Source organism: Podarcis erhardii (genome assembly GCF_964252035.2).
Source record: "Podarcis erhardii genome assembly, chromosome: 4".
Classification (NCBI taxonomy): Eukaryota; Metazoa; Chordata; class Lepidosauria; order Squamata; family Lacertidae; genus Podarcis; species Podarcis erhardii.
In genome coordinates, this window is record NC_138508.1 from 89,794,294 (window position 1) to 89,816,339 (window position 22,046).

General features: G+C 44.3%; 1 protein-coding gene across 2 annotated transcripts; it reads right to left on the reverse strand.

Moving 5' to 3' along the window:
• Window positions 1-13,212: 13,212 nt before the first annotated feature.
• Window positions 13,213-20,203, reverse strand: SLITRK1 (SLIT and NTRK like family member 1). 2 transcript variants are annotated; one of them, XM_081859561.1, is made up of 2 exons: window positions 19,589-20,203; window positions 13,213-18,893 (listed from the first exon to the last, which is right to left on the reverse strand). In XM_081859561.1, the coding sequence occupies exon 2, from the start codon at window positions 17,815-17,817 to the stop codon at window positions 15,742-15,744; it is 2,076 nt and encodes a 691-aa protein (XP_081715687.1). In that variant the 5' UTR covers window positions 17,818-18,893; window positions 19,589-20,203; the 3' UTR covers window positions 13,213-15,741. The 2 variants fall into 2 exon arrangements, with proteins under 2 accessions (XP_081715687.1, XP_081715686.1); XM_081859560.1 differs by having other exon boundaries at window positions 13,213-19,481.
• Between the last annotated feature and the right edge of the window lie 1,843 nt (window positions 20,204-22,046).

The window sequence follows — 22,046 nt, forward strand, 5'->3', positions numbered from 1 at the left end:
ACAGGATTCCTTCCGCAGTTCAGCTGGTAATTTGGCACCCCCAGTTTATAGGATCAGCTTTCAGTTTGAAAGAGAAAAGTGCAGCATTCAACCAGCAAAGGAAAATGTTGTAGAAGCAGATATTTCTAGCTTGCTAAACTGCAGTGTGTCCTCATGACAGCTCTGTGTGGGAGTAATTTCTCCCTAGACACTCACCAGTTGGTGATGCATGTTGTAAACAGGTTACCTGGGTACCTTGAAACCATGTGCAACTTGCCCGGAGATCACCAAGCAGCAACTCACTGTATCAAAGTGGGCTTTGTTTCAACTGGTATTCAAAACTCCACACACATATATTAGTATTTCTGAAGTATGCATATAATGGTGGAGCAGCTGCTAAACCTAAAAGACAAGGCATCTACAAGAAACCTGACAACCACAACAAGGCACCATGCTTTACTACAGGAGTAGCCAACATGAAGCTCTCCAGTTATTGCTAGACTACAACTCCCATCATACCTGGCCATTGGTCATGCTGAGTGGGGCCTGACAGGAGTCTGGCAATGTCTGGAATGCACCATGTTGGCTTCCTCTGGTTTTACAGTGTAACAACAAGGTAGCAAGTCCCTCACCTGATACACTTACAATCTAAAATTCAACTCAGGAGGCACAACAGAATGAGGGGAGGAACACAGAGGCGAAGATAAACCACACAGCTCATTCCATCAATCTTCAGCTACTTCCATCAATCTATTAATCCCCAAGATACTACTGTACTCTTTTCGGTGTATTTGCTTAAATTGGTCCATATTGCCACGTTGCCTATCTTTATACAGTGTCCAGTGTTGGCAAACTTTATATATATATATATATATATATATATATATATATATATATATATATATATATTTGCTTTCGTAGATTTTCACGGGTACAGGAATGCAGGTTTTGGTGTCCTCGGGTGTCTTCCCGTGTAAAAGTTGGGGTGTCTAGGCGACGTTTCGACGAGGTCTCACTCGTCATCTTCAGGCTGGTGCTTTCGGCTTCTTGTTACTGGAACAGAGCAGGATCTCAGTGTTTGAGTTCCTATAAATACTGTAGAGGGGGTGTGGTGTATAGCCTCCAATGTTCTGGGCAGAGAGGAAGTTCCCAGGCTAGTGTGCCTTTTCTTCTTTTGTTCCTTAATTACTTGAGAGATATCTTGAGTGATTTCTTGAGTGATATCCTGAGTACCACTTAGGTGGGTCATTAGGTGTGGATTAGTTGTTAAAGTCTTTGTGTCTTGACCTCTTGAACTTTGTGAAGAGTTTTCCTGAGAAGATGGCTGTACTGTACTTAGTTGTGCTCTGGCTTGGCTTCGTGTATAGGGGCGAGCTGTGGTTTTGTGGCTTGTGTCAGCCAGATCTGTGTAGGGATTGCAGGGGGGTGCAGCATCCGGAGGTGCCACCATGGATTGGCTACTGGATGGTGTCTGTAATTCATCTGTGGAGAGGGTCTGGGTTTGGGTCTGGTGTGGTTGATTGGTGTTGGCGTTCTGTGTGCCTCTGGATCTGGTGTCAGTTTTTGTGGGGAGGGCTAATTTCCAGATGTCTGGCAAGCGGGATGTGTCGTCACGCTTGTTCATGTTGTGAGGGTGTTTCTCTATCTCGATGGCTTCCATGATTATTCTCTTGTGGTGATGTTCCGTGTTAAAGAGCAATTTGGAATCTGCAAAATTAATTTCGTGTCCTGTTTCTTTCATGTGTTGGAAAAGAGAGGAAGTTTTTTCTTCTTTTTTGACGGCATTCTTGTGTTCTGCGATACGTGCATTTATTCGTCTGTTTGTTTGTCCAATGTACGTGGCTGGGCAGACTTTGCAGGGTATTTCATAGATCCCTTGGTTTTCCAACTGGATTTTATCCTTGGGGTTTCTGAGGATATTGGCTATTTTTTGGTTGGTGCAAAAGGCTGTTTTGATATTGTGTTTATGGAGGATTTTGCTAATTTTATCTGTAGTGCCCTTGATATAAGGAAGGAGGGCCATGCCAGAGATAGAGAAACACCCTCACAACATGAACAAGCGTGACGACACATCCCGCTTGCCAGACATCTGGAAATTAGCCCTCCCCACAAAAACTGACACCAGATCCAGAGGCACACAGAACGCCAACACCAATCAACCACACCAGACCCAAACCAAGACCCTCTCCACAGATAAATTACAGACACCATCCAGTAGCCAATCCATGGTGGCACCTCCGGATGCTGCACCCCCCTGCAATCCCTACACAGATCTGGCTGACACAAGCCACAAAACCACAGCTCGCCCCTATACACGAAGCCAAGCCAGAGCACAACTAAGTACAGTACAGCCATCTTCTCAGGAAAACTCTTCACAAAGTTCAAGAGGTCAAGACACAAAGACTTTAACAACTAATCCACACCTAATGACCCACCTAAGTGGTACTCAGGATATCACTCAAGAAATCACTCAAGATATCTCTCAAGTAATTAAGGAACAAAAGAAGAAAAGGCACACTAGCCTGGGAACTTCCTCTCTGCCCAGAACATTGGAGGCTATACACCACACCCCCTCTACAGTATTTATAGGAACTCAAACACTGAGATCCTGCTCTGTTCCAGTAACAAGAAGCCGAAAGCACCAGCCTGAAGATGACGAGTGAGACCTCGTCGAAACGTCGCCTAGACACCCCAACTTTTACACGGGAAGACACCCGAGGACACCAAAACCTGCATATATATATATATATATATATATATATATATATATATATATATATTTATATGTATGTTATGGGGAAAGAGTTAAAAATTCAAGAAGATAACAATATCTTAAATTATATAACCTAATCAAAGTTGTGAAATTTTGGGCTCACACAAGGTGCTGCTGAACTTTGAAAGACTGAAGTCTTCCCTGGTTTGGGTACTGTCAAGCACAGTTCATCTGACACCAGAGGCACAAAGATCATCTGGGATCTACATTAACACCCCCCCCCCCCCGCATTGGAAATCTCACTGGGGGAAGCCAACATGCTGTACTCCAGATGTCAGACTCCCCCCAAAAATGATCCCCTCCCCAACACTGGATAAAGGATAAGAGAGGAAGAATGAGAAACTAAAATTGACAGATTTGTTCATCCTGAATCACAGCTTAGGCTAAGAATTTTTATTTCTCCTCCCTGTCTGAGGCAATACTGAGCTATATAGCCCAAATGTCAAGCCCAGAAAAAGGCAGTTTTCTATATACCATGCCAATCATCTTCACTTTTTGGTCTTTTTCCACTTAATTTGCTCCAGATTTTTGTACACTTAAATGTTTCTGTCTCTTGGAAAAAATAAAGTAATAATAATTACTATGATTGATATAAGTATGGCATTGAAGTTGAGCAAGTTTAGTGAACTCATGCTTGAAACTTCTTACACATACATTCATCTGTACTGTCTTACATTATGATGTATGCTTCTGTTAAATAGTTTTCTCAACATGGTGGGGAAGAGGACATCCTCCGCTTCATAGTTTCCAGAAACCTATCTCCATAATGTAATTTATTTTCTGCGTGTCCATTTAACAAGTCAGAGAAATTGCTAAAAAAATATATATCATATTGGTTCAGAGATTTTTTTCCCCAACCGGGTTTATGCAATCATTGACAAATGGCTTGTTCCGCAAATTATACAATACAGCTCAAGCTTGCAAACTCTGCTTGCTGCTGGTTGGCAAACTCAGAGGGAAGTTAATGAACTGAAACTATTTTACCATTTGGGAGAATAACTCCATGAGAATGTTAATAAATGTACAGAAACTTACGAGCACAATTGCATGATGACGAAAATGATATTCAAGCAGAGTGGCTGACTCATAGCATTAAAAAACAAAAGAAAAGAAAAAACAAAAAAAAAACAGTGGAAAGTAATTAAAACTCGCTATTTGTGAAGGAATGAGATCCATTTGGAATGGAAATTTGAATTATTTTTGTTCATGGCAAATCAACACTCTTCATAGAACATAATGAAAAGGGAAGTCTGGAATTCCCTGTGGGATTTAATCAAATGTAAAGCACAAATGTGATTTCAATTTCATTCATGTAAATTCTAGAGATTGATTTAAATGGGATATGTAAACACCACAGCTGTATTCACTGAGAGTCTTCCTCTGTTTGTTCGGAACTGTAAGAAAAGGCTGTCCATTCACCATTATTCAGAAGTTAGTTGAGACAGGAGAGGCTTTAGAATCTCAACAAGTATCACTTTCAAAGCATCAACTTTTTAAAAACAGCAATTTCTTGGCTATTTGGGTAATTAAATGTTGCCTTTGCCTAGTCAGGGAGTAACAGCTGGTCTCTGAGTCAGGAAGCAAATATTTCCTCTCCAGATTTTTGGTCTACAGCTTCTATCATCCTCACAGGTTCCCACCTCACCATTTTTGCCACCACTGGAGAAGGAACACAAAGCTAGCTACTGGTTTCCCCTGCCACTAGGGAGGAAGGAGACCAGCAGCAAAGCCTTGTGGAACACCTTTCTCTCTCGCCTAAATTTGGTGAGGGGGGTCATTCAGAAAACTCTTGAGGAGTTTGCCCACCCCCTGCAAAGTGACAAGGCTTTGCAAGGATTCATGCTGCCTCCCCCTAGCACAAGGGGGGGGGGGCAGTGGGGCACTTTGTCCCAGGTGCCAAAATGTATTGGGCCATCCCTGTCCCCTGTCTTCCCTCTCCACTATGCCACTGTTAAGAGGCAGTGGGTTGTATCCAATGTTAGTCATAAAGCAAATCCACTAAAATGAATGGACATGATTGATTTGGGACCATTAATTAGAGTGGGTCTGCTGATAAGGGAGGGGATGAAATTTGATTCAGCTCACACTTCAATCACTGAACCTGCCTAATTCACATTCTACTAAACAATATGTGAACTGAAACACAACCATCCTTTGAAATTTGCACTTTTCTTGGCAGATGAAGATGATAGACTACACGGGACTGGCAGAGATGACTGGCAGAATCCAGGACCGGGGGAAAGAGACGGTGGAGGAAGATTGGAAGAAAGTCAAGGACTATCTTAGGAAACACTGTAAAATTAACGAATGTTAGAATGACATGGGTTTAGAAGTTAAGTGGTTTTCAGCGGTAATGATTAAATAAAAAGAAAAGAAAGGCTAAAAATTAAATCAAGAATAAAGGAAAGGATTTGCTGATTTGATAAATAGAAATTGGAATACAGAATGGGGAGGTATGAGGAGGTCGGGAAAGTAAGTCACAAGAAAAAAAGAGATTGAAATTATACTTGTTTTTGTTTGTGTTTGTATTGTTGTTTTGTTTATGTGTAAAATTTAAAAATTTAATAAATATTATTTTTTTTTAAAAAATTGCACTTTTCTGACGTGCACACACAGCAATTGAAATTTGCACTAAAATAACGGTGAATTTTCATCTAGACTTCCTTTTTTTTCAGTTGCAAACTGTTACGGAAATGTAGAAAATGTGTAATTGGGGATGGGTAAATAGAGAAACTGGAATCCACAAATTTGCCCATCCCTAAGTAGAATTTGTTTGAAATAAAAAAGAAAGAAAATGTATAATGTAGAAAATGTATAATTGGGGATGGGTAAATAGAGAAACTGGAATCCACAAATTTGCCCATCCCTAAGTAGAATTTGTTTGAAATAAAAAAGAAAGAAAAAGAAATTTTGGTCCTGAAAAGCAGGTGCTAAGGGCAATGAGGAGTCCAGCTTGCGAGCATCCCAGCAATTTCTAGCTAGACACTGTGGAATACTGGGCTAGATGCAGCATTGGTCCATTCAGATGGACTCTTATATTCCTACTAAATATTATCAGGATCCTTACCAATACTTTCTGCTTTAGCCCCTCCAAATTTCAATGCCACTTTTCACATCTTCAGAAATTGACTGTTGAAGATGTTGGCATATCATCTTTTTCCTCTCTGTATGGCTGGCCAATGTGTAATAAGAGGTCTGTTCTACAATTCTGACAAGCTGCTACAACGTTAATACAGCCGAAATGGAAACCGAATCCTTTTCATTATCGGCTATCATCACAAATTCCTTGCTGTTGACACAACATTTCCACATATCCAAATTCTTACTGAAAGCAGCAAAATTATGTGCCTGAAGTTACAGCTTTCGTATATGAGTTGTTCACACATAGATTCTGGATTTTTCATCTCAGTGATGGAAGCATTTTTTAAATTGTAAAAAGTAGGAGGGTTCCTCGAACAAGAGCTGAATCAAAGCTACACAATAAGATAATAATCAACACACGGGATGAAATCTAATTCACTGTCTTGGTGCAATGCAGTGAGTGAGCATATGAAGTTGCCTTGTATATTTATTCAGACCATTGGTCCACTGAGCAGGTTAATAAATGATAACTGGCACCACCAGTGATTCTTCAGTGCCCCAAACAAAGATCTTTCTCAGCACAGTTACTAGACACCATTTCTCTGGAGAAGCCAAATACCTAACCTAGAATCTTATCAAAACAACTACATGAAATCCTTCCCAAAACCCAGTCCATAGATGGCCGGGTGCAAGGAAGCTACACATAGTGGCTATGTCTTCCCCACTTAGATGGTCCTGTAGGCCACATATGCTCATGTGATTGCCAACCCTCTTCTGCTATACCTACAAGCATCCAACAATCTGTTTATCCCCAGCCCCCTGTGTATAGGTCTGCTCTGATCCAACAAGACTGGGGAGGGCTAGTCACTGGGCTCTTGGTCACTAGTTAGGTTCAGGACTGATTAATTTTTGTGGACTTCCATGCCCAGCAGGGAACTCTGTCCTATGAAACTCCCAATTTACTCAGAGACAAGTGAGATCAAGTCTTTTCTTGTCCTGCGGCTATGGACACAATGATGCCTAAAATCTCCCCCACACCCCGGTGCATTTTTCATATTTATAATTTGACTGAAAATCTTAAAGTGGCTAGAATGAACATTTCCTTTTTATTATTTCCAAGTGACTCCCTTCTGCTCACTCAGCTGCATTAAAAGCATTCAGAAGTAATGCATCTCATACCAAAAATATCCATCCTTAGCATCATTTATGAAAACAGGCTCTGATTTAGATCTATGGGACTGCCTTATGAGACCATTTCACATATTACAAAGCAGCACATTTTCTCACGTTACTCTCAGCATGAATCCTTTCTCCTTCCACAGTTTATCCAGAGCAAATCAAATCTCTGGTGGCTTCCCCCCTGCTGGGATCCAGAAGGTTCATTTACTAACCTTATTTGCATCTCCTCCCTTTCTCACAGTGAGCTGGCTTCAGCTAAAAGGCAATGACTGAACCCAGTGATCCTCAACAATGAGCTTGCATTTGAACACCAGGTCTCCCTAGGTCAGGCTCTTTAAATGTGGCTCTTTAAATGTAGTTGGACTCCCATTTCCATCAACCCAAGCTCCACCCAGCATGGCCAATGGCCATCAATGATGGAAGTTGTAGTCCAACAAATTTTGGAAGGTCAAAGGTTTCCTCTTCCTGACCTAGGCAACTCTACCCATTACAACACATTGATGCTGCACATAGCAGTGTGCTGTTAGTGCATAATAGCATACAATGGCAGGAGAAAAATAATGGTTAGACTCAGCCCGCAAGCCAGAATATTGTCCAGCATTTATCACTGATTCATCGGATTCAAATCCAGTTCCATAACAACCACAATGACCCTGCCCATGGTATGTCAGAAGTGGAACACCAATGCTCCAAGTTACCCACCTTGGTATATAAACAAAATGCTTCAAAACCCAGAGAGCACCCAATGCTTTCTATCAAGCTAACCAGGACATTGGGGCATGAATCCTGGCACTCCATATATCAAATGTCAAAGGCAACTTTATAGTAAACCCCTATACACATCCTATTGATTTCAGTGAGACTGAATGAATGCAGAATCCAACGAACTGCTTCCACTAGTGAATTTTGGCTGTGCAACAGAACTACCACTCCCTTCTCTCACACAGACCGTGTGCACAGCCTAAATCTGCTCTTCAGTTTTTCCCGACCCTCCATAGCTCATTTGAGGAGAGCACAGTGGGCACACTGGGAGAAGCAAAGGAGAATTGGAACTCCATGGGATCTTGCAGCACAATCCTGTACACATCTGCCCAGAACTAAGTCCCATTGAGCTCAGTACAGCTTATTCCCTAGTAAGTGACTGTGGTATTAAAGTCCCCCCCCCATTTATTATTATTATTATTATTCTCCTCCCCATTTCTCTGCTTTGCAAAAAAAAAATTGCCTCATGAAGACTTCTGGAGAACATGAAAGCTTTCCATTATTTTGTGACATTTTGGTTGTCCCTAATAAAGGTATTGCGGATATCTGATATAAGAATGTACTATGCTACCACCTTTTTAGCTCATTTCCCCCCTCGCAGGCACTTTTATTTTATCCACTTGGTAGAAGAGAAATCGTGAGTTATTTAGAATCAGTGTTGATGCTAGACCTAGCACAGTTTAGCCTAGAGCACTGTATTAGCCTCTCAAAGGGACCAACTTTGAGCAAAGAATTGTCAGCGTATATAACTGCTCTGCTCCACTGTGATAAGTCTATAACATGGACAAGTGCCACTCATTCAAGGCTTACACTACTGATGGAGCCACTCTTTTCATGAGGAAACAGCATAAATGGAAGGTTGCAGTTTGAACTGAGCCGGTTTACAGCTGCCCAGAAACATCTTGAGGCTCAAATAAATGGTACACAAATGGATGAAGAACCTCCCACCCACCCTGAATATAGAGGGTGGAATTAAATGTTGCACTATTACAATTGTGCTGCTTGCCAGATGGAAGGATCTCCCCCTCTCCACCCCTCTCGACTGTTCTGGGGGGTTCCCTCAAGCCCACAGAGCTGATTGGGGGGAGCACAGCGGAACAGGGGGTGGAGAGGAAAGAATAGACCAGTTGCACCAGTGGGACTCATTGAACTGGCCTAGGCTAGTACAACTGTTAGTTGGAAGCAGCCCAATGTAAGCAAAACTTAAAACTTTTATTTTAATGTTAGATAAAACAGCAGTAGAAACATAGGAGACTACTTTAGACCCAGCCAGACCATTGGTTCATCTAACTCAGTAATATCCACTTTGACTCGACATGGCTCTCCAAAGTTTCAGACAACATACATTCCTGGTGGTGCCAAAGATTAAACCTAGGATGCTCTAGCACTAAACGGTGGCCCTTCTCCAATTAGAATATGACCAGTTCATCAATTAGGCAACCTGAATTGGCACCATATGGATTGGGCCTACATATGGAGCACCCATAGCGCCCAAAATCATATACATAGGTCATCCTAGCTACTTATATAGGCCACATATGAAGGCTCCGTTTCACACAACTTGTGCCTCAATGTGATTCCTTTCCAGGTTTTGAGCCCTCTGGCTGATCCATGCTTCCCAGTAATAATAATAATATTATAATAATTTATTATTTATACCCCACCCATCTGGCTGGGTTTCCCCAGCCACTCTGGGCAGCTTCCAACAGAACACTAAAATACAATAACCTATTAAACATTAAAAGCTTCCCTAAACAGGGCTGCCTTCAGATGTCTTCTGAAAGTTTGGTAGTTATTTTTCTCTTTGACATCTGGTGGGAGGGCATTCCACAGGGCAGGTGCCACTACAGAGAAGGCCCTCTGCCTGGTTTCATGTAGCTTTGCTACTCGCAGTGAGGGAACCACCAGAAGGCCCTCGGCACTGGACCTCAGTGTCCGGGCAGAACAATGGAGGTAGAGACGCTACTTCAGGGATACTGGACCGGGGCCATTTAGGGCTTTAAAGGCCAGTAGGTGATCACATTGGGAATAAGAATACTACAGCCTAATCTCTGAGATTCCAAAGTATAAGATCCACTGATGATAGTGGTCCCTGCTTTGGCAATAACGTGAGAAAATCAAACACGATTGCTTGTTGCAAATACTTGGGGGTGGGGGGGTGAGGGGAGGATGGCATAGAAAACCCTGAGGATCAGCATTGCATCTCATGTCTGACCACTGCTACTGCATTCTCAAGACATAAAACAATAACTGTAACAAGTAGCAGCTTGACCATCCTTCATTCTTTCTCATCATAACATTGTAGACCACATGCCCCATTTCAGCTGATCCAATTCTGTGCAGAGGGAATATAAGAAAAGCCTGATCATCAGTGTCCATTAAACCCAATTCTGACTCTCAGACAGAAGAAAGATTTTAAGAGTTAAGGGAGGGGAAAGCTATTCCAGCTTGGATAACCAACATGTTATCCAACATGTTGGACTACGATTCCCATCAGCCCCAAATAGCACAACCAATGGTCCAGGATGATGGGAGTTATGATTCAGCAATATCTGGTGGGCACCACATTGACTCCTCATGCCTTTGAAGGTAACTACTGAAACACCCTGGGAAACTGGGTGGAGGAAGCTACTGAAGTAGGGTCAGGGAGAATGATGTGATGGATCTACTCCTACGCTGCAGGTCCTGCTAGCTTGCCCTGGCCAGTGCAGGAGGTAGAGGAAGTTTCTTCCAATTTTTCACTACACCAGCTCCTGTAGATGAGGGATTTGAGGTCCTTTGGAATATCCACACAGACAGGGTTTTGGATCATGTGGATCCAAATCTGCCAACACCCAACCAAAAATGCCACATTTTGCAGATTTGTTATTTCTGCCACTGTTGAGAGAACTAGGGTGAGGGAAAGTTTTCCACCCACCTAGGAAGAGCCTGCAACTGGTGACACATCTCTCTGCTGATGTAGGCTGGTGAAGACGCAACTAAGCATGGTCCTACCACCCCAGTCAACAATATCAATGTGTGCATTAAGACTGCACTCTTAGTCCCATATCAAAACTTGACACAGATTTGCAAATCCTTGCTTTTCCTGATGACCAAACAAATCAACAAACTTAGATGTTTTGAGGTTTTTAGGAAGACTGAACCTGAAGTGAAATTGTGCACAGGAATTTAGCCTGGGTCTTCTCCAAGGCAAAGACTGGGAATCTGTAGCCCTCCAAATGCTGTTGGACCACTACTCCCATCATCCCTGACCAATGGCCTTGCTTCTAGGGCTAGTAGGAGCTGGAGTCCAAAAACATACAGAGGTCCACAGGTTCCACATCTCACTGTAAGGCCCAGTTTACAAGTAAAACTGGCATTCCAGCTGGCCCTGCAAGCCCCACCTATGTGAGGGCCTCTCTCCTTCTATGAACATGTAACAAAATGGTTCAGGCTAGGTAAAACCACTACTGGGGAACCGCTTCAAAAAGGAAGAGTGTCCTGAAAGGTGATATAATTAACATGAACCACAAGGGTGCTTCTTCATCAAAGAGACGAGTCAGATGGAATGGCAACAGCCGGCCAGTATTTTAACCAATGAGGCTCAGTTTGGTGAGCTCTCATTAAGCATTTTGGCATTAATAACGTCTATCTGGACCAAGGTTTAAAGAAAACAAGATGATTATTTCTTCTTTGGGAGAAGAGTTTGGCCAGTGCTGATTTTTCTTTTCAAGTTAGCTATTTATTTCAATACCTAAAACACAACATATTCATGATATTTTACTACCACACTGTGTCCTTTCCCCCATCCATTCATCATAAAGCTCCAAATACCACCCATGTTCAACTGTTTCCAATGCGATCATATTGTTGTCCATTCCACAACCAAATATATAGAACCCATTCATCATGCTGCTGCTATAAGCAGAACGCAACACTAAAATAAGAATGTAGGATATGCACCGAAATAAGCTTGGACAGCAGTGCTCTTCTCAAAAAGGAACCTCTAATTCATATCTTAGTCAATTTAAATTGTAACATTGCACAGGATAAATCCCATTCAGCTTTCTAATAAATACGCATGTGAGATGCCCATATACATTCAAGCATACATTCCTATGGCAACAGATGAAGTTATGGCCTATTCTTAGCTTCACAGTATCACAGAAAATACTCCGTTTCAAGCTATGGAAGTAAATAAGCAATCTCTTTTTCCTCCTTGCTTTCGTACCTGGTATTACTGAAATCTCTTTTAAGTTTGACGTATTGAAGACTGATTCAACTGGAAGCAGCATCCTTCACGTTGCAAACACAATATTTATAGCTTCAGGGTGGCTCTTAACACTTGAAACACAGAATATTGTGCAACATGTATGCATACATAAATGACTAATCAGGTTGTGGCACTTATATCGTATGTTCCCAGTTGCATAAATATTATGGAGGCAGTTATACTTTATCAGGATGAATAAAACATTTTGTGGGATTGAATAATTGATGTGAATGAGATCTATTGAAATATCTCCCTTCATTACTCATTTGCTGGAATTATTCCATATATCTGCCTCCTGTTATAATTTTATGCATATTCCACAGATGTGCTGACCACATATGGCAAAAGAAAAGAAAAACCATCTTGAGAAAAATCCAAAAAATATTTATGGCATTTTGCAAGTTAGCCACCCATGAGTTTTGGTTCTTAGAGTTTCATTTAAGTGCCCTTAAAAAAGAGTGTAAGAACTTCAAAAGCCAATTATAGAACAAGCAGATTCTGAACCACAGAAAGCTCTATTTTTCTTCTGTTGGTAATATATATAATAACTTGGTGCTATTCATACTTTTTTACTGAAAATAGTCAGCATATGCTATAGGATGATTAAAATACATTATACCTGTAGGGTTTTTTTTAATTAACTTATAATTAGAAGAGATGAACCCGTGCTCATGATGCTTCATTTCATTTTAGGCATAAAAGAGGAAGAGATAAATACAACGTAATGCTGTTGTCATGTAAAATTGCAAGGCAATTGGTACCCTGTTAAGTTTTATAGTTCATAAAATTGTATGGATTAGATCTTATAAGAACTTCCCTCCATAAGCTGTGTTATTATTTTTACCTCCACTTCTAGCTCTGCTGTATATTCATAATCGGTTTGGTTGCTAAAACTCTAAGGTTGCTAGACAGCCATAGAGACTATATTTAAATTAAGAAAATGATTTCTTCATTAATAAAATAGTTTCTTAGATATATATTTTTTAATCTGCTTAATTGATCTCTGGATGGGGTGAGGAAGGAGTGTTTGCTGAAGATTTTGGTTTTTTTAAGGAACAACTCACTGGAGCCAACTAATTACTATTTTTACCCCTCTCACCCACAGAATATTCTGGATCACAGCCCCCAAGTAATAATAAAAAAAATGGTGAAGGGTCTTTTTAAGTAGCCATAGTTTGTACAAAGCAGCAGGTATTTTTTTTATTACCAAAAAGTTATACAAACAATATGAAATAGCAAGACAAAGTTTAAGAAGTTCCCAAATGCTCTAGGTGTATCATTGAGTTCCCACCTCTGCAAAGGTCCTTGTACACTTCAGCTTAAGGTTTGTTTGTTTGTTTTCAAACTCAGTTTTGAGAACCTTGTTCTCCTCTCTCTGTCTTTCTCATCTTCCTCCCCCCCCCCCAAACCACCTATGCACAAAATGGACATATCATTATTACTGATTTGTGTTTTCTCTCTTCCCCTCTCTTGCCTTTTTAAACGCAGCTTCCCCATCTGTTCTTTCTGAAGTTGTGCTTAGTCCCTTCCAGTGTTTTCCTCTTTAAAAGGATTCTCTGCCTGCAGAAAGCCAGGAGCAACGTGACTGAAATCTTTCATTTCTCCACTGGGACTTCAGCTAGGAAGCTGCAATTGATTTGCAGGGGGGCTTTCTGCCTCTGCTTGTATTATCTAGTTAAGGGCCAGCCTACTGTGCAAGGGAAATCAAAGTAGATGGAGTTGAAGTCGAATGGCAGAAAGGAGAGAGATTTATTACAAGTCTGAAAGGTGCAGATCTGGAGGGAGAGGGGCTGGGGTTAGGAAATTCCACCACTAATTAGTTTGAGGCGGTTTCAACTGCCCCCCCCATCTCCATCCCTAACAGATGCTGATGCCCAATTGCCACCAGCATCCTAGCCTGCCAATCATCAGGTTTAAAGAATTGCTGCCCAATGAAGCCTGGTCACCGTATCGTATTAATGAGAGAGATCTAAGGCAGAGTCAATTAAATCAAATTCCCACCCACCTCCCTAGTCTATCTGCAGTGTGCAGCCACAGCAGCAGTATTGGCACCAAAGGCATCCCCAGTATTAATAAAGGTTTTCAGTGCTGCATTCAAGGCAGGGGAAGGAAGGGGAGGGAGCAAGAATTGCTGAGTGAAATTGACATGGTTAAGAACCAGAGAGAAACACACTGCAGCTTTCACACTGGAGTGAAAGCAAAGAGGCTTTTTTCATTTATCCCCCCCCCCAACTTTTTTTTTTAAAATGAAAAGGGTGGAAATCCCACTTGTGTTCAGAAAGTGATAGTGGGGGGGGGGGTTTAAAAAATTGGAATGACTCGAGCTTTGAAAACATTTTCACTTTAATACTGAAAAAATATGCCATTATAAAATCCTCAAATATAATTAATTAATTCTCGCTTGCTTTCTCCTCAGCTCAGGTTTGTTTTTTTTCCTCTCCCTCCAGTTTTTAAGAGTGTGATTTACAAGAGCACAAAAAAAAAAGAAATTTTTTTACTCCCATTCAACTTTGCAGCTTAAGCACTCAAGTGGCATTAATTGAACATGCTTAACTGCTTGGGATGTCTTTGTTTTTTAAAAAATAGTTTAACACTTTTAATCATCAGAGAAAATGCTGAGGGTTTTTTTTTTTTTTTTTTTTTTACATTCAGATGGAAAGGCATTATTGGAGATGTTAATTTCCAAAGGAAACTCAAAAATAACCAGAAGCAAACTGGCCCCCTCCTCCCTCCCCCAAACAGAGAGAAAATTCACCCAACAAAGTAATTCATTTTCCTACACCCCCAAATGCAAAACCTGAAACCCATGAGAGTATAGCCATGCAAACATGTCTTAAATAAAATCTTTACATTTTTTCCTTGTTTGTTTCACAGTAAAAGGACGATCTCTACTGCCTAGCAATCACACAAAAATAATGGCAAAATGGCACTTTTTATTCTTATTATACTGTATTTTTTTTATATAGAAAGTTTGATATGATGGAACTTATCAGGTAAGAGGGAGGACGAGGTGAACTGGACGCTGCTTCCATTGGGGGCTGAAGCGTCCCTGGGTGGTTTGTATCCATGCGAACCATGCAGCAACTTGGGTTTGTTTGTCTGTTTGTTTAGATCAGAGTCATTTATTTACAATACATTCATGCCTTCGTGCAACTGGACACTCTTGCTTTGTTTGCAATGGAGAGGGCGCCAGGGGGCGCCCTCGTCTCCGCAGCACACACATACACACACAGGGCCCATAGATCCACCTGGTCATAGGTCACCTTGCAGGAGAGTGCGTTCATATTTACTCTCTCTCTCTTTAACCCCTAAGTCGAGCCATCCTCTTTGACTGGAACTTTCTATCTTTCTTTCCTTGCCACTGGCTTTGCGGTGCACATTTTTTTACACCAAGCACAGCCGCAAGTTGGAGGCTTGGCCAAAGGGGTGGGGGGAAGCAGGCCTCCACTCACAGCATTTCTCCCCAGTTTGGTGAGTGAGTGGGTAGGTGTTTTTTCACCAGAAGGTAGCTTTAAGGTGGGCAAAGCCCCATCCCATGTTGTGGTCCATTCACATCGGCGGACGAGACAGCAATGCACAGATCAGGAAAAGGGAGCTTTGAGCCACCGGAGGGAAGTTGAGGTTGCTAGCTGCTGAACTTGAACTGATTGCCCATAATATGATTTAAAATTTTAATGTTTTTTTTTTTGTTTTTGTATTTCCCCAGTCTGTTGTCTCAGTCTGATAGGGAGTGAGAGCCACAGTCATATACTCGATGGGCTCCATCTGCATTGTAGGGTCCATTATGCCAGTAGGAGGAGTCACAGACTGTCTGTAAGGAGTTGATCTCAGAGGCTGAGGAGTTGGCATCCCTCCTCTTTGAGCGCTTCCGGTTCCTCAAGATAAAGACCAGCATGCCCACCACTGTGAATGCAGAGGTGACGAAGACCAGCAAAAGGCCAGGCACCAGCACCGAGATGGAGACCCTGCTAGTCTCCAGGTAGGAGTTGGAATGTGTCCCAGTCTCGGCCAAGCCAGTGCTGTTCTTATGGGAAGAAGTCAAGGTGGGCAAGACCTTGAGTTGAGGGCAAATGGCCTCATTGGAGAGGGATTCAAAGTCCTCCTTGAAGAATTCTTCTGGGGTCTCACATCTCAAGTCACTCATCATCACCTTGGGTCGCAACATCTCCACCCACTGTTTGAAAGGGACAATGGGGCACTTACAGTCCCATGGGTTGTCATGCAGGTCTATTTGGGTGATGGAGGTGAGCTGGTCCAGCACCCCTGCCACTGGCAGGTAAGGGAAATAGTTGTTGTGGATGCTGAGTTTGGAGAGGGAGACCCCAGCAAAGACATCAACAGGGAGGGACCTCAGAAGGTTGTTATTCAAGATGAGAACCCTCAGCTTGGGCATGGCATTAAATGTCCCTGGCATGATGAGCTGAATGACATTAAATTCCATGTTTAGGTATTCCAGGTTCTGCAATCCATTGAACTTCTCCCGAGAGAGTGTGTCCAAATAGTTATTGTCCATGTAGAGCCACACCAGCTCCAAAAGGTTCTTGAAGGTGTTGTTCTCCATGGTGGCGATGTTGTTGTTGCCCAAGTCCAACAGGTTGAGTTTGCGGTAATCCACAAAATGGGATTTTCGAATGGTGTGGATTTTGTTGCCCCTCAAGAAGAGCTCGTGCACGCTGGACGGCTTGGGTTTCAGATCCACCAGGCTGCTGACGTTGCCATCGTTGCAATTCACCTTGAATCCTCCTGGGATCTGGTGGCAGACGCAGGTGGCAGGACAAGGTGTACTGCTGGAGGACTTGCCTTTCACGTTGATGGTGGAGCCGGCAGCCGTAGGTCTAGTCTTAATCTGCCAGTTCACCGGGATCTTTGTACCCCCGTGAGGAGCAGAGCCCGGGGTGGCAGGGTCTTCCTTGCCATGGATCTTAAAGGGGGTCGGGATGGGCCCGGGATCGCAGGTCTCCTCTTCCGCGGGAGGAGCAGCCAGGCTGGAATCCACTCGGTTTTTCCTGCACAACTCCTGCTCCGTGGTCTCGTTTAGATCCTTGCCCTGCAACCTCGTCGGGGCTTCACAAATCACTCGGCCGATCAGGGCGTTCTTGGGGATGTTCTCCAGCCATTCTTTCAACGAGAGCAGGTCGCACGTGCAGTCCCAAGGGTTATCCTCCAGCAAGATCTCAGCAATGCCCGGGATCTGCTCCAGCACGTCCTCGTAAGGCAAGGTTTTCAGGCGGTTGCCCCGCAGGTCCAGGTGGGTGATGGGCACGTACTGGAACACGTTGGCAGGCAAAACGCTGATGAGGTTGTCGTTTAAAATCAGCACCTCCAGCTTGTTTAAGTCCCGAAAGGCCCCCGGGTCAATATCCCTCAATAAATTAAAATCAGCCTGGAGGTATTCCAGATCGTCCAAGCCCAGGAAGGTTTGCTTGCGAAACGATTTGATCTTGTTGTTGTTGATGTGCAGCCGCTTCACCAGCTGCAGCCCCAGGAAAGCCCCCGGCACGATCTCGTGCAAGCCGTTGTTTTCCATGTGCAAGCTGACTGCATTGTAAAAGTTAGCGAACTCATTGGGGAAAAGGCGAGTGAGGGAATTGCCGTGCAGGAACAAATGGTAGAACTGGGAAGTGGGGGCCGAGAAGCGTTGCAGGCTGGTGAAGCCTTTCTTCTCGCAGTCGACGTGCAAGTCGCCCTCGATCTCGGTGCACAAGCAGATCTTCTCTTTGCAAACGTCCCCTGTAACATTCCCGGCAGCGAAACAAAGAGACGTCTCCAGCAGCAGAATCCAAAGCAGCATTTTTAAACCGAGCGAGTCATCCCCGAGCTGGAGCACACAGAGGAAACGGCAAGGCGGAAATTCTCCCCTCTCACGCCGTCAAGTTCCTTCCAGGCATGGAGTGTCCGAACCGATGCAAAGAAAAAAGAAAAGAAAAAAAGAGGGGGAGGGGGAGGATAGGGGGCAAAAGCCAGAAAAACAGAGAGAGAGAGAGAGAGAGAGAGAGAGAGAGAGAGTGCTGGGTAGGGAGGAATGAAATGGGGAGGGGAGAGAATCGGAGGATGTGGGGGGCACTGCCTGGTGTCTTCTTAGCCCTCTCTCCCCCCCAAAACACTGCAACAGCCCGGACTCCAGTCAGCGATCATATCCACAAACTATCCAGGCACGTACTGCGAGGCACAGGAAGGGGGGGAAGTAGAAGACCCCCCTTCATAACCTCCACCCTCAGAGGGGGGCCCCCCGCCCCCAAAGAAGAAGAAAGCGAAGTCGATCTCCGGCCGCCTCGGCGTTAAGGAACGATCTGGCTAGCAATTGGCAGCAGCAGCCGCTGCATAGGCAGGAGGAGCGCGGAGGAGCCGGGAGCGCAGCGGCAGGAGCGGCCCGTGTGCATGGCTTTGGCTTCGGACTGACCTTGCTTTTTTCTCTCGTGCAAAGCCGGCCTCCGGGATCCCTGCTGCTGTTGCTGCCGTCGCCGCTGGATGCCCAGGAGACCCCAGTCTGGGTGCTGTCCAGTCCCCCTTGGTGCTGAAATCACGCCCCAGCCTAACGACTGGCTGCCGAACCAATGGCGCTGCAAAAATTCTGCAATCGCTGCGTTTTTGGTCTGTCCATTTCTCCCCCTTACCGCGTTCCCTCGCGTTCTCTCTCTCTCTCTCTCTCTCTCTCTCTCTCTCTCTCTCGGCTTCTCCTGTCTTCCCCTGCGCGCTCGCTCTCTCCTCCCCCCTCTCCCGTCTTCCGAGCTGCACAGTTACTCACTCATTCACGCACATAAGGCAGGAGTTGCTAAGAGGTTCTGCTCTTTCCAGCCTGGTGCACTCGGAAAGATCTGACACCCTCTGCTGAGCCGCAGTGGCAAAAATCCATCTGCTGAGGGAATGCTGAAGAAAGAGGGGGCGCAGGGAGACGGGGTGGGGGAGAGAGGAGCGGGGAGAGATGTAGAAAGAAAGAAAGAAAGAAAAATCAATCCAGGTCCAGGGCAAGCGTCAAAGAAATTCTGGCGTGCGAGCCGTCCATCGCTTCTACGGGCTCCTTCCTAAATGGATTCTTTCATCTCTGCCTTTTAATACTGGAAAGTTGAACATTTCCTGTTTCGCTCTCCATCTGCCCGCCAGGCGGGCGTCACACCTGGATCCGATGTTCTTTCTCTCTGGGAAAGGGCAGGGGAGAGCCAGAGAGAGCCTCCGCTATACTCCCAGCGTGGCTTGACTCGAATTAGTGTCAGGGTGTCAAGCGACTAGCGATCGGAGGTAATTATGCCGCACGCCATTTTTTCAATGCATTGCTTCCTCCCTCCCTGCAGCAGAGAGGCTGTCACGCTGCATTTGGCATCTTTGTGGCGTCTTTCCTTCTTTCTTTCTCCGTCACCCTCTTCCTTTCTTTTTTTTGGTGGGACTGTTGCTGTGGAGCGATATTTCACAGAGATTCCGAGTTCCTTCCTGCACCTTAGGACCCTCTTCCCTTTTGGTCTAGAAGGGAAAGGGGAAAAAATGATTTCCACCAACTGACTTCTATGGAGGTTGCTGCATCCCCCTTTGCACTTAAAAAAAATATTTTAAAAAATCACCTTGCTTACCTTATAGAATTCCGCCCGAAGTAGCGTCTTGCCTGTGTGTTGGTGTGAAAATACATATATTTTAAAAAGACTTTAAAAGTGTTGCCGGGGGCTTGTTCAAACCAGGGGTGTTTGCATAATCTGGAGAATTCTTTTTTTAAAAAAATACGATGCCCTCAATTAAATAACCAGTTGCATCTCTGATGGTGCATAGAGGAATCCCAGTTCCCGAATCGCTTTGCGCCAAAGGAGACCCGGGGCTGCTGTGCTAACATGCCTTCCCGTCCGCGGCTGGATCCTCTCCCGGGTTTTGCGCATCTGCCGTCCCATAATTGCGTTGGCTCCATTGGTGAACTTTGCATCCAACTGGCAGGACCGGTGCGGTGGCGGTGGTGATGGAGATGCAGAGAATCCGAAAGATGGGGTGGGGAGATGCAGGGTCTGTGGATGAGGAAAGGCTCAGGGAGCCATCAGAATCCTTCCTCCCTGTCGAGCTGAGCCTTTCTGAGCGGTACTTCAAGCCAGACGCCCACCACCCTTTAGCTCACCAGAATGCATTTTCCAGTAGGACTGCCTGACACCATTCCAAACTAGAGTCGATGTGGGAGGAAACATGAAATTAGGAACGACAAGGAGACTGGCAAGAGCTCCCCCCTCCTCCAGCCCCCTGCAAATAAACAAGCCGTTCCCCCTCCCCCCCCCAATAAAGAAAACCAGGCAATGGAGGGATCACTGCATGTAAATGAGACCATTAAAGCAGCTTTAAATAAAGAGAAGAGAATTTGGTGACGCGGTAAGGCCATCGAGTCGTTTTCTTTGCTCGCCATAATTTATCTGACTTTGTTTCAGCGCTGGATAAGGGTTTGGCTTGGTATGGGTTATTTATTTTATTTTATTTTGGGAGGGGGTGGGAGGGTATATTTACTTTTCCAGAGAGGTTTACACAAAAGACGCTCTGGGAACCTATGGAAAGCTTAGATGGGTGGGGTGAGTGGGAAGCCTGAATAAAGAACTTTGAAAGGGGGGCAGAAAGGGAGATGGGAGCCAAGAGGGCATTAAACATGCACCACACAAACAGAGGCAAGGGGGGGGCACCATCATTTGCCTGAGCTAAATCCCTGAGCTATTTGACTTTTCTCTAGCAGTCTTGCTGGGGGGCTTTGCTACAATGATGAGACCAGGGAAAGAGCATGAGGTTCCACAGAGTAACGGAATCATAGAATTGTAGAGTTGGAAGGGCTCCTAATGGTCATCTAGTCCAGCCCCCGCAATGCAGGAATCTCAAGTAAGGCATCCATGACAGGTGGCCATCATCAACTTCTTTAGAACCTCCAGTAAAGGAGAGTCCACCACCTTCTGAGGGAATGCACATGTCCATGTGAGAGTGAGAGCCAGTGCTGGCCTGCCCACAAAACACACTGAGGTAGCTGCCTTAGATGACATCTCCCCACCCTCAGGCACCCCACCCACGGCATTGGAGAGGAGGTAGTGGTAATGCAGCCAGGCAGCAACCTCCTTGCTTCTCACTTAGGTAAAGGTAAAGGGACCCCTGACCTTTAGGTCCAGTCATGGACGACTCTGGGCTTGTGGCGCTCATCTCCCTTTATTGGTCGAGGAAGCCGGCGTACAGCTTCTGGGTCATGTGGCCAGCATGAGTAAGCGAACCAGAGCAGCACGCGGAAAAGCTGTTTACCTTCCTGCCTATTTATCTACTTGCACTTTGACATGCTTTCAAACTGCTAGGGTGGCAGGAGCTGGGACAGAGCAACGGGAGCTCACCCCGTCACGGGGATTCGAAGTGTCGACCTTCTGATCAGCAAGCCCTAGGCTCTGTGGTTTAACCCACAGTGCCACCTGCGACCCTTCACACTTACAAAGGAGTAAATTCCATTGAGCTCAGTAGGGGTGGCCCAATCCGTTTTGCCACCAACACCACAGGAGAACTTCATTGCCACCACTAGCAGACTGGCACAGTGAGAAGAGAAATCTATTGAATCAGGAAAGGGATTTGACTGTCTTCATTGTGGAATGATGGGCCCTCGTTTAGGTGGCTTTAAAAACAGGCAACCTAGGGGAGAACTATCAACAGCAGTTTGCTTTTAGCCATGGTGATCAAAAGAAACCCAGCTAAATATATCTAAACACACCTGTATAAATCAGGACAAACCTCCATGCATTTGATGAAGTAGATAGGAGTGCACGGAAGGTTATGCAATACTGTTGTGTAGTGTGCTAGCCTAGGGATGAAAATATAAATAATATTCTGTTTGTACTCCAGATATAAACTCCCGCAGACATCTGATTGACCAAAACATTGGAAACAAAGAGTGATTTTAAGTGTTATACATATATCAATAGAGATCAATGAACAAGTGGATCCTCATCTGTTCCAGCAAATAGATTCTTATATCTGCTCTGGTTGAACTGGAAATAGAGTTTGTGATCAAATCCATACTAAGTTGGGCAGAATTATGTCTGA

Coding starts and splice junctions, on each gene's coding strand:
- SLITRK1 (XM_081859561.1), bottom strand. CDS start 17,817: ATGCTGCTTTGGATTCTGCTGCTGGAGACGTCTCTTTGTTTCGCTGCC.